Raw genomic sequence first — 12924 nt, 5'->3', positions numbered from 1 at the left:
CACATACCGCACATATCAAAGACCTAGGCATGAACACTTCATAGACAATAAATCAATTACCATAACGCATTCGACACGTGGGCCGCCGCTGGGAGTGATTCTATGAAGCTATATTGTTGCAAAGGGGCCTCTAAACTAGTTAGCAAGTGACTCTGCTGCGCACAGAGTGAGGTTTTAACTGGAGGGTAGAACATAAAGAACATTGAGTATTAAAGCACAATGTTCTGCTAACGAATCAATATTGTAATTATATCATATTAATTCGGATGATTACATCGCCAATCCCGTTCTCAGGTGCACCCTTTGAGGAGCGTTTGCGAGTGGCTGTTCAGCTTCTGGATCAAGTGCCTTTAATCGACGGGCATAACGACCTACCCTGGAATATTCGCAAGTTCCTGCACAACAAACTCAACGACTTCAAGTGAGCATCCATCACATAGAAATGCAATTAAAACGTAATACCAATTTCTGTTATTATCCCCACCTGCCGCCGACCTCCCCATCGTCGTCCGCAGTTTTGATGAGGATTTGCGCAACGTAATGCCCTGGGGTCGCAGCCATTGGAGTCACACGGACCTCACGCGACTGAAGAAGGGACGCATATCAGCACAGGTAAGTTGGACAGCCCAGCGCCGCACTGCCACTTCCTTTGCGGAAACCTTTAGTCGCTCACCTGGAATTATTATAGCACGTACAAAGCTAAACTCCACCTGGCAGCTTAATACTCTGCCCGACATTTAAACTTCGGCATTTGCGATTTCTGAAGGATTTTCAGAGGGCTAGGAATTTATTTAAAATGAATTATCGATGTGCAACTTCTTGATTTCCAATTTAACAAATTTTGTCATTCATTTCGTTTCCGATTCTTTGACGCATAAGTCAGACCGTATCCTACATATGAGTATTGTATTTAAGGAGCTCTTTTTAAAACGTAGCATTTCAAAGACCTTCTTATCAAGAGCATCCTATCTTCCACTTTGGGTCCCACTGAAAATATCTTTTAATATTTTATCCGCTGGCAAGCCGTTGTCCAGGCGACAGCCGACTTTTGCTCTCAGCCAGCGGAAGAAGGCAAGAAAAATATTAATTATGGGCCACTCACGGGTCTCAGGAGCAGGATATCCCTGATGCTGCTCCTTCTGCTGCCAATGATGAGGCTCTTAATTATTTTTTGCCAAGCTACCGACCCGGAGTGGTCGGATATCCACTTGATGTCGTTATTGATTCGCTTATGGTTGCGAGTCATATTTAAAGTGGCGCCGAGCTGAATCCGAAAGCAGATCAAATGATGTCGCTCACAATTAAACTGGCGAAATCGTTAAACTAATTGGGTTCGAAGAGGGGATTCCTGATGATTGACGTTGGCAGCGCAACCAAGATTAATGAGCCAAACTGGCCAGAAAATACCGAAAGTAGGAAACGATTAACCTGAGAAAAGTTCATAAATCAATAGGAAACCGAAAACCACTTGAATATTTCAAACGGTCCAGAAGATTTTCAGCTGCCCTTTTCCCTTTTGCATTTTTCATGGCCCAACCGCAAAGACGATTTTTCACGTTTGTCGCGGGCGAAAGAGGAATGCGCCATCGATGACGCTGGTAATGGAGGAAAGCGAAAGCGGGAATTTCCACCTGCTTAGGCCATAATGAAAATTAACTTTTCCGCTGCATTTTACTTTGGCCCCTGCAGAGCCATAAATACGGATGCATTTCGTGTTTGTGTTGAGGGCTAACAGGTAATTGCAGTTGGCCAACTGCAAGCAAAGTTGGTAGCCGCAAAGTAAAATTATGCAGCACTCAATTTAATTACCCCACCAAATGGCTCGAGTCCTGGCTCTTGTAATCGCAGGAATGGGGAGTGTATAGCAAATTGGTACACGAGAACAAACTGTACAGCAATTAATTGATTTTGTAACTGATATTTAAGGATTATTATACATCCGAACAACAAATGTCATCGGGACAATATGTGAAACTGTTTTAGGACGTTTTATCTATTAATTATGAATCGAACGCAAAACTAAACGCATAAAATTAAGTGAATAAAAATACAACATTCCTTTACCATTCCTACAAAATTCATTTCTGTGTATACCGTGTGAGTTTACTGACGGTGGCCTTTTATGGTGCACTAAACGCGGTGCCTATTAAAACTTAACACTTTCAACAGCCGCGATAGGACTCAAATTGATGGCAACCCACACACTCCCCATTTTCCTCTCGGTTTTCATCTGGGGAAGCCCTGCAGTCAAACTCGCACTTCTGAGCAAGGGAAACTTCTTGATTTCTTGTTCGATGGGCATGGCAAATTGTAGCGCCAATTTCTGGTTTCCGTAGTGAGTTAATTGAACTTGTTGACTCGGCTTCCTTTGAGCAACTTCACCTTCATGCGCCGTCTTCCGTGTGAAAAATATTGTGCAACTTTTCAAGCTGCAGTTAATTTGCAGGCACATGATGGAAATTTACTTTTGGATGCATATTGTATTCCAGCATATATAAGCTAGGCAAAAACAATAATAACTCTTTTAAATTGATTATATAGATATTAAGGTCCATTAAAACAAAGTTGAAAGATAAGTTTATCATAACGTATACCTAAATCATTATGTATGCGGCTGATTCTCTCCATTCGAGCTTGCCTCAAAAATGTGCACAACGCCTGTCATTTGGATAGTTTTTTATGGCTGCAGCTTAATGTGTTGCACAACTGCGATTTGAAAACTTTAGCAACACTCGATTCCCGGCAAAACAAGTTAACTCAATAAACTCGCTCTCCACTGACTAACAACAACGACAATAACGAGTGTGAGGAAAGCGGCCATAAGAGCAAGCCCACAACGTGGGGACTAACTAGTTGACAACATGTTTCAACAATTGTTGCCAAAAATGCCAAACGTGCAACGAATGCGCCACGGAAACCGTAGGGAAAAGCCCACCAAAAAAAGAAAAGATTTAAGAGAAAAACCATTTAATGGACTGGCTCGAAAATCACGTTTAAACCATCAACAACTGAAATCTTGTAGGTTGGCTAACCGTTTTTAGCGGCTCAGCATCGTTCTCCCAAAAGCCAACATCTGTGCCCAAGGCGACTGCTTGATGAGAAACAGAGAAGATCGGGATAAATACACAGGGAAAAAGTATCGAGTAATATGTTTTAGGACATGGTTTGATATCTAATTCTTTCGATAATCACATTTAGAGCCTTTAAGTGTGAGAAGTATTATAGCAGCGAAGGAAAATTAAGCAAAAGCACACAGTCCAGTGGCTTTATAATTCTGAACTAAGTAGTTCGCATGTCTTGCTGTGCAAGAAAAGAGGAGAGGAGAAACAGGTAGCAACAATGTTGGAGCACCAAGAAGCCCCAAAAAGTTGGCTACTGTTTCTGGGGCCGGAGCACGGAAATGTCCTGTTACGCTTGTCCGGCTGCATGGCCGTCTGCATTCTTCCTTTCCTTCTTGCATCCTCTGTGGTCCTTCTCGTCTGCACACACCCACCCACACCCAGGAGGAGAGACAGTCTAATGGAAAGGCCGCACATCGGAACAGTGGCAGGAGCAGGGACGAGGTACGAAGGACGCTCTTGGAGCGGAAGTGGCCGCAACGAGTAGTCGCCGACGAGGCTGTAATCTGGGCCAGGACATCCAGGACATTCGGAGCATGCAGGACGTGGAGGACATGAAAACGTTATGGGAGGAAGGCTGGGTCTCACCAGCTTTCTGCCTCTGCTCATATCATCCTTAAAGAACAAGACTTACATGTTGGGTTTTAGAAATCTGGGATGTACACTCACTTATAGGTTTACATAATTTTCAGTTTCTACTAGAGTTGAGCAGTACACAAATTCTTATAAAATTTATTTTATATACCCAACAGAACTTCACCTTCCAGCTATTTTTGTTTTATACTTAATATTCAAAATTTAATTTAAAAAGTCTTGGCGTAATCGCGAGCTCGTTTTTATAATTAGGTATTTAAGGGTGTTTAAAAGTTCCGTTTTGTGTTGACTTTCGTTCAAAATAACGCTTATCTTGCTGCAACATTGGCGAGAAGTTTGTATATATGTCCCTTCTGAATGTATTTAGTGTGGCGGTGAACCTGGAAGTTGCCGCTGACCCCGGACCAGAAAATGGAAAACCAGACTAGGACGAGAGCCGCCGAAAACTCCACACAGTTTTTTGTCTTGCTGGAATGATTCTGGTTTTTGGGGGATTTGTTGTGCGGGCTTGTTGCATTCTTGTGGGATTGTAAAGGTGTTGGACTTGCGGTTTTTGCGCTCACAGCGCCAGCGGGTCTTGAAATCCCTTTCAGCCCATTTCCCTCTGCATTTTCCCCTTTCGCTGTAATTATAGTATGCATTGCAGTGCCACAGGGCAATCAAGTACAGCGCTGCCCAGCGGCGGAAATAATTTTAAATGCATAACGAACACATTCATGGCATTGTGCTGAGCACAAAAGTAACACCAAGAAGCCTCCAGTTCCGGCTCAGAAAGGGTTGATTAAATGCTTTTACAAATATGAATATATTTATCAAATTGTCTTGGCAAATTCTAATTAAGCGTCTCACTGAGACCAATAAATTCAGAATACACAAATTAATTATTTAATGCAATGCAATTGAAATTAAACCGCAACTTTAAGGCAGGACCTTGAATCTGAGTACATATGTATATATGTATGTATGTATATGGCACATACATAAATCGGAATGCTCGGGGCAACATCGGGTCCCAGCTGCAGTTACATTTGTTATTGCGTTGAATATATGAATGCACTAACAATTATAGCAACAAGGTTGCACAAGTAACCGCATAGAGACACACAAGTTTCCACGGCGAAAAAATGGTAGTACATATTGTGTATATATTTTCATAGAAGAGACATAATTTCTAATGGTGAAAAGCCTTGAAAAGTGTTTAATAAACAATTAAAGTTAAATCAATACAATGTTCTGACATTGCCTTCAGAGCTTCATGTGTATGCAAATCCATTAATAAGCCGGGACTAAAAGCTTATACTAAAAGATGCCCTTTGTACTTATTTTTAGACCCAGTTTTTTCGCCAGCATGAGTCCACCCACACACACACATACAGCCGCATTAGGCAAACACATTCACACGTGCCACCCATCGACAACAAATCACGCATATGGCCACCGCCACCGCAACAACAACATTGTCAGATTCACAATTAACTTGGAGCCAAAATGTTGTCCTTGGGGGAGCTGGTGCTGTTGTTCTTGTAGCTGCCGCCAAACGAGTTTAAATATTAATATGCTTTGTGCCCAGGATGTGGGGGTGAAAATGGGTCTGGCAGCCGGGAAACGGGAGCTGGGGACGATGATGAGCCTGATGACGATGGTCTCGAGGACAGCAAAACACCAAAGGCGACGCCATCGAGACGCCGACGACACTTTGGCCACGATGATGACGATGATAACGATCGCACTGCAGAGGCGACAAACAGGTGTATTCTGATGTGGGCGGGGCAGGCACTGGGCTAATGGCAAAGTGCCATGCTTAAGCACACTTCAAGGCGCCCCAGAAAGCTAAGAACACAAAGGGCCACCCCAAGTTCCATTCCAAGCCAAAAGCTTCCAGCGTTAGCCGACAAACAAAGGTACTTGGCCATTGTAAAGTCATATATGTGCAAAATATGGGGAGGATGTGGGCTACAATGGTATAATACCATCGTCAACAGGTGGCGCAGGAGCCCCGAACATAAATGAAATATTTTGTTTTCCCTTAGAGTAAGGAAAGAATGCCAACTTGCATTGAATATGTCAGCAGGCAAGTGCTGAATAAGTCAAAGAATTGATGGAAAAATACGGAGAAAAATAGCGACAAAAACCTGAACAACACTTGCGAGAAAAATAAAATGAGCGCTGTTTTGAAACGAAGTTTCCACCATCAACAAATGTCAAACGTCAAAATGCATCAGATATACAACTATATTTGTTTGCACTTGACGACAGTTCGCGTATTTGCATTTATATATTTACTTTGTTTGAATTTGACAATATCTTTAAGACGAAGGCTATGACGGGAAATCATCTCTTGAGAAATAGAAACTGAACTCTGGAAATTTCGCATACGCCCCGAGGTACCTGTTGCCTTTAATCAGAAATCCAGACAGACATTTCACACCTTTCCAGTCCCAGCCAAAACTCCGTTTGAATGCCCACGAAAATGTTTTAAGAGGATTTTGAAGGAAAAAATTAGATAAAGCGACTACCAACAAAAAAGGGAGACATGCCGAGCAAAGAAATTCAAAGTATGCCTGGAAAATAACGCGAACAAAGGTCGGGAAAACGGATGAAAAAATGAGTTTTCACCCCGCTCTTCCAAATCCTCTGTCTGCGGTAATGTCGGGGTATTTTTCTTATCTACCTGGAAATGTTCAACGCGAAGCCGCAAAAAAAGTGCATTTAATGTAAATGGCTTTATTTAAGTTTTAATATGGGAAGAGGAATATCTTTTTCACTTGGTATACGAGAAAAAGGAGATTAATAAAAGGGAATAATTAATATTAACCAACACGTGAATACAAACAAAAAAGACTCCGTATTATAATGGTTTAACTTAAAGATATGTACTTTAAAACTGGAAGTTCCCTTTCGACAAAGCCTCATCTCTAAGCTGCAAATCTGCCTATTATTTCCAACGAAATCACTCGATGCAGACGCATTTATGGCATGCACGTTGGAATCATATTATTCAAAGATTTTTAATGTCGGATCCCAGACACAAGCCATTACCGTAGTTATCATTTATCCGAGAGCTTCATTATTTCACCCGGAAACATAAGCACAGAAACACCTCGAATTCCGTGCCCAAATCCAGGAGCGTAAATGAACGCAAATGGTAATGAACAGAGTTAGAGCGGCATGGTCCATACAATTAACCCGAATTGAACTAATGCCCTGTGCTTCGGCCACCTGATAAGCCCCATAGTTCCCAGTACCCGGCTCCCAGTAACCAGTTCCCGGGACCTTATGACCGTTTTTGTGGTTTTTTCTGGGCTGGTGTGCATAAGTGAGCTGCCCCGGGAAGCTCAACTAAAAATCAACACAGGCGAATCGTATTTCGGGAAGGGAATGGTGCAGGTGCAGATAAACTTTATGCCTCCCAGAACGGAATTTTCAGCTGTCCCTGTTATTGCTCGGTGTTTATTTGGCCGCATCCTGGGAAGGGGAGAGGGCTGCCGAGCAGGTGCCTGGAAATCCACAAATTTCCTCGTCTGTTGTGCAATTAAAATTGCACAAATGCAGAGGCAACAACCGAGTTGACCCAAGTCCCTCGAGAACGGGAGCACAAATCCAATTGCACAACTAACACAGCAGTCCGTCTCTGGCCGTAATTGTTTTTCTGTGACTCGTTTATTGAAAAGTTTTACATATTTCATATGCACATCGGCCAACCTGGGAGCAAACCAAATTTAGTTCCATGAATTACGCCAAACTTTATCATCATCATCATCACGGCCATCAGGAGCTGCAGCCGAAATAGAACAAATGAACATTTAGAGTGCTGGTTGTTTAGGTTTTAATTTACTGCCTCGGTTCAGAGAAATGGTTTTAAACTACGTGCTTAGCACAGGAGTGGGAAAAAAAGTGTTGTGGGGGGAGTGGGGAAATAGGTTATGTTTCCCTGCTTCCTTCTTCCGGTTTTCTGGTTCAGGCCTCTCACGAATTTATATTAAAAATTATTTATTACGGGACTTGCTCAGTTTTCGCTTTTGTGCGAGTGCGCCAAGCAAAAAGCCAAAACTTTTTAATTGCTCTTTTTTCCGAATCGCTTTTTGCCACTTTCCAGCTTCCAGCTCGTTCCTCATCCTGGTTTCTGTTCCACGGAGACACGTACGTGCTTTTATTTTTCTTTAATGATATAACGTGATGAAACTGTTTTGCTCAGTTTTCCTTCCGTGCTCCTTTTTGGGCACTCTCTTGAGGAGTTTCTGTTTATGGGAGGTTGTATATCAACCTTCGTAATAATGTGCAATTAACAAAAAACTTTCAGATGCCGGAAAAAATGACAATAAATCGTTCAGTCTTAAGAAGGAAACTTTCGCCAAGTATGGTATATGCGGTTGTTGTACAAACAAACTTCATTTTTTTAAATTCTAAAGGTTTTTACTGTTTACTGTATATTTTTATGGAGTGAGCTTATGCAAAGGGAATGAAAAATAATTTTACCAGTTTAGAAAATACATTTTTAAACAAGAGCTATGAAATTTCTAATGACAGTGATGCAGAAAAAAGTAATTTATATACTAGGTGCACAAAATAAATGTTATATTCTTTCTTTCAGTTCTGGGCGGCCTATGTCCCCTGCGAAGCCCAGCATCGAGATGCAGTGCAACTGACTCTGGAGCAGATCGATGTAATAAAGCGTCTGACGGATCGGTATTCGCCGCAGCTTACCACTTGCACTTCCGCACAGGGTAAGTTAACCGAAATATCGCACATACGCCGCGTGGGCCAGTTGAATTCCTCAAGTCGGCAAAGTACCGAAAGTATTTCGGGAACTGCAAAAATGCACGCCAGGCATTCGACTGTTCCTGCCCCGTTTCCACTAGTTTTTTTGTTCGGTTTTTTTTTTTTGTGTGTGCTGGTTACGCCGGAAAACTTTGACTCGCGAGTCTTGGGCTAAAGTTGTTGAAAAGTATCTTGGCCAGCTACCAAAAAGCAGTTTGTCGGAGTAGATGGCGGCCCTTGAGGCGGCTTTTGGGGCAGCTGCTTACCGCGTGCCATATTTTTGCACCATTTCCTTTGATACGCTGCTCACTCACCTAGTTGCCAACCGGAGAGGCCTCGTTTAAGCGAAAGGAAAACAGTTCATATTTCTTTGTGTTAGCGTGGGCTTGGTGGCCAAAGGGAAAAGAGGGGGCGTGGCAGTCCCCGGGATTCCGCTTGCCAAATAGCAAGCAACCAAGCACTTAGAAAAACTCACTTAGTGAGATTGGGAATCTTAAGTGCCACGCAATCGTAAAGAACGAAAATAAATTAATTTTTTCTGGTTTTAAACATTTACCGATCTATTTTTATGTTTTTATCCTGACTAACAAATGGTGTATTTTATTTTCTTATACACTATTCTCCTGATTAATTTTAATATTTTCCTTGAACTCTAGAACCTGTTTTCGTTAAAAGATACAAGTTTCCCATTTCATCTTTCAGTTCTCATATTTTCGATACAATTTTTTTTAGCTTCATAGAAATATTTATATTTCAGTGTTCGAAAACAGGAGAAAACAAAGTTGAAATCAACAGAGCAGCATTGCAAGTAGCAACTTTTGACTTATGCTCCGACTCCCCGGCCAGCATTTGAGTTTCCTTGTTGGTTTTCCGTTTTGCATTTTGATTTGCACTTACTCGGTTCTGGGGTCTTGGCAATATTTTAGTGCTGCAGCTGAGACTGCAGCTGCACTTACACACACACGTAAAATTGCTAAAAAAAAAATGGGAAAAAAGCTGGGAAAACCAACAAATCGCTTCCGGCATTTGCGTTGAAACATTTATGTAGCCGTAAATGGAAATGTCAATAAATCATGACTAAGAAAAATCATCGACAAAACACGAGAAATCATATTTCTTGCAGGAAAACTTGTAGCAAAGAAATATTACTACACAATTGCGTGAACTCGATGGGTGAGGAACGGATAAGGATGTTTTTGTATTTATTTTTCAGATGCCCATGCATATTTTTGACAGGTGAATTGCCAAAGAAAACTTTCAACTGAAGCCCATATGGACAGCAGCGTAGAAATCAAACGAGAGCACTGGATTGAGCAATTTGCAATCATCTTGATGGTTTTAGTTTTGGTTTTTTTTTTACTTCCTCTGTCCGAGTCAGCAGTATTTTTTTTCTTTTAATTGTTGTGGTTTTTTTGCGCTCAGAAAATTGGATTGAGTGAAGCGGGTGAAGTGGCAAATTGAGCAATAAATTTGATTAAAATCAGAGCAGCGCATGGGATGGAAAAATAAGGGAACAAGGACTTTGCCATGGGAAATTCATAACTAAGAGGAAAAATAAAGGATATGCTCGATAGCAATGATTTTCTCGCATTTCATAAAGTCTCATATTTATCAATTTTGGCCATAAGCTGCAAATAACTATTTTAAAATAACGACTAAATAAAACATATCTATGAAATCTAATATTTTTGATAGTTTTGAATGTTACTATAATTTATTTGTAAAATCTGAAAACATGAGAACGATATGTACAAAATAATCATTTGCAAATAAATTTAAATCAAAAACGGATACCAAAACTAAATAAAGCTAAATAACAATCCATTGAAACGATTTAAATTCGCAAAATTGCTAACCGACTACGGTACACGAAATATCCATATGCAAACTGATCTCTATCAGAAACATTTCCAATCGTTTGCCAGGGAAATTCCACCAATTGCCATATACTCAAGCGAAATCCCCTTTGAGCTGGCTGTAAACAAGCTGCGAGTCAAAGGCCCAAGCGCAGAAATCAAACCAAAACCCCGAAGTGAAACAAAACTGACCTACCTTGGCGAGCTGCAAAGTACCAAAATAAAATAGGGGAATCAAAATAAACATCCTCGCCTTCACTGTGGCCCTCAGCATTACTCGTTTTTATTTGTTTTTTTTTTTTTGTGAAATCCCAGCTGCCGCTGCAAAAAATAAAACCGAGCATTTTATTTTAACTACTGCAAATAAATTCAGTCGAAATTGTTGTCCGCTCTCGCTCACATGTCGTGTAAATAAAATGCGAATCCAAGTGACTATTGAGCAAGTGCAGCGGGGCGTGCTGTTCCCACTACGATGCCCTGGACTTGTCCCTCCACTCGGTTCTCCTCCGGAGGAACTGCTGCCAAAGTGATTGTAAAAAATGCAAACCTAACGAACCGAAACACAACGCGTCGAGTGACGGGCCACGTCACTCAGTCCGCTCCGGAATGCGAAACCAAATCCAAATCCAAGTCCAAGTCCCTGTCCGGATGGGAGTGCACGTTGAAGTCCAGATACAAATGGTAGTCCTGCTCTAGAAACGGTCCTTTATGCAGGATACTGAGGTGGTCAAAAGTGTTTGCACAGCGAGCATTTATTCTGCATAAACGTTGACTTTAAATATCACAAAATTCTTCAATTTACTGTGCAAGTGGCGAGGTAACCATTTATTAGAAATATTTTTACTTATTTTTAGTTAAACCGTTATGCTTAGTAATGTTGTAATAAAGTAATTGTCATTCTTATGGCACCTTTGTTTTTTAAATGTATACCTCCCCTTACAGACTTTTTAATTTTTATAAGTGCACCCAAATATTCCGTACTCTCTAACTAAACAAATGAGCGCTGCATAAGCACAACAGACGCACACAAAGGACGCCTGGGATATACATATCCTGGAATATCCTTGTGGCGGCATCCCTCTCAACTGTCACCTGCCAGTCGCCAGCTACTTTACATTTGGCTCTCCCCATGTGCGAATCGTTTTTATTTGCAGTTTTCAATTTTCACCTTCAAAAGTGTAAACTTCAATTTACACTGCTCCAGCGCAACAATCCGAACAGCGGGAGCTTCAGTTGGAGGGAAAGGATATTCAGAAAATTGCATTCTGCAGCTGCAGAAAGAAAAATAAGAATTGAATGAAGCTTTTGGCATCAGCATGGGCACTCTAATGCTTTCCGAGCACAATAGGGTATATTCCGCAGAAGTGGCCAGGAAATAAATAGAAGCTAACCCCAAAGTGGCCAGTGTGGATGGAAAACTATACTTAACGAGTTTGTCACAAAATAATTCACAGTTGGAAGATTTTTAAATATTTATCTATAAAAATACTGCTCCCAAATAAAACTTTTCTGACGTTGGACCTTCAGGGTATCTGTGTTTCCAGCACCACCATTGCCCAGCCCTTAGTGCTCCCTTTTCTGGAACTTGTGCTGCCATTGCCTTTGGTTTATTGCGTCAAGTGGCATTTGGTTGGGATTTTCATTCTGAAATGTATTGCAGCATTTCCCGTGTGCTCTTGTGTGCAGGAGGGTACTCCACGGCCACTGCCTCAATTCGCATCCGATCCGGGGCCATCTATTATACATTACGGCCCTGGTCACCAGAAATCGAAAACAGTAGCAGTCACAGTTCCGATTCCAGTCACAGACAATTACATGCAGCCCCAAAGAAGCGAGTCAGAGTCCAAGTCCTCCGAAATTGAACTTCAGCTCACGTGGCGCATTTTAGTGCCTCTTCGTCCTGGAAGGATTCGCTTGGTATTGGTTTTGGTATTGGCCCTGTGCATTTGTTTATTTGCTTCATATTTTAGGGTTTTACGACGTTTCCGACATCGACCAGGTTCTGGGCAGGTATTTTGGCCCTTTCCCACAATACAAAGAGGAGTATGGAAGGGCAATGTCGAGGAAAGCCACAAAGAAAAATACATTGAACAGTTGCTTTTTGCCATGAAGTAATGAAAAATAATTGCCTTATTCTTATAAATTAGAAATCATGTCAAAGCTGTAAAGAAGCCAACCCAATGGTTGGTACATTTCCTCTGACTTAACATTCTGGCTTATTGTTAACTTACCACATATATTTTCCCAGTGCACGCAATAGAAAACAGCATCGAGAACAATTCCCGTTTCCTTCCACCTGTCGTTGCGTTTGATTTTGCGCAGCTTATTTGCTTATAGCCATGAAAACTTCGCCAGACCTGTGTCTTGAGTCCTTTTCCTGTTGCCGGGTTTCTCTCCCTTGGCAGGCAAATAATGCCTTTTGGCCTTCGTTATGTGGGAAAATTTATTAACCCGCTTTCCGTTTGCCTTTTCTGTACCTGTACTTGTAAATGTGGTCGATACATTCGAAATGTTATCAAAATTGGGCACACAAAATGCTTGATTTGAATAGCTGGCAAATGGAAAAGGTTTCGGGAACATGTTTCCCCAATTAGTTG

General features: G+C 41.5%; 1 protein-coding gene across 1 annotated transcript in view; it reads left to right on the top strand.

Moving 5' to 3' along the window:
* Positions 1-12924, top strand: part of LOC6614535 — a 115271-nt gene that overhangs the window by 74980 nt on the left and 27367 nt on the right. Inside the window, exons 9-11 of the mRNA XM_002038930.2 lie at positions 295-421; positions 516-612; positions 8305-8437. Coding sequence (XP_002038966.2) covers positions 295-421; positions 516-612; positions 8305-8437 — 357 coding nt within the window. The remainder of the gene's footprint in view (positions 1-294; positions 422-515; positions 613-8304; positions 8438-12924) is intronic.

Source organism: Drosophila sechellia, chromosome 2L (genome assembly GCF_004382195.2).
Source record: "Drosophila sechellia strain sech25 chromosome 2L, ASM438219v1, whole genome shotgun sequence".
NCBI lineage: Eukaryota > Metazoa > Arthropoda > Insecta > Diptera > Drosophilidae > Drosophila > Drosophila sechellia.
The sequence above is the reverse complement of the archived record's forward strand: the minus strand, read 5'-3'. Positions and strand labels throughout refer to the sequence as shown.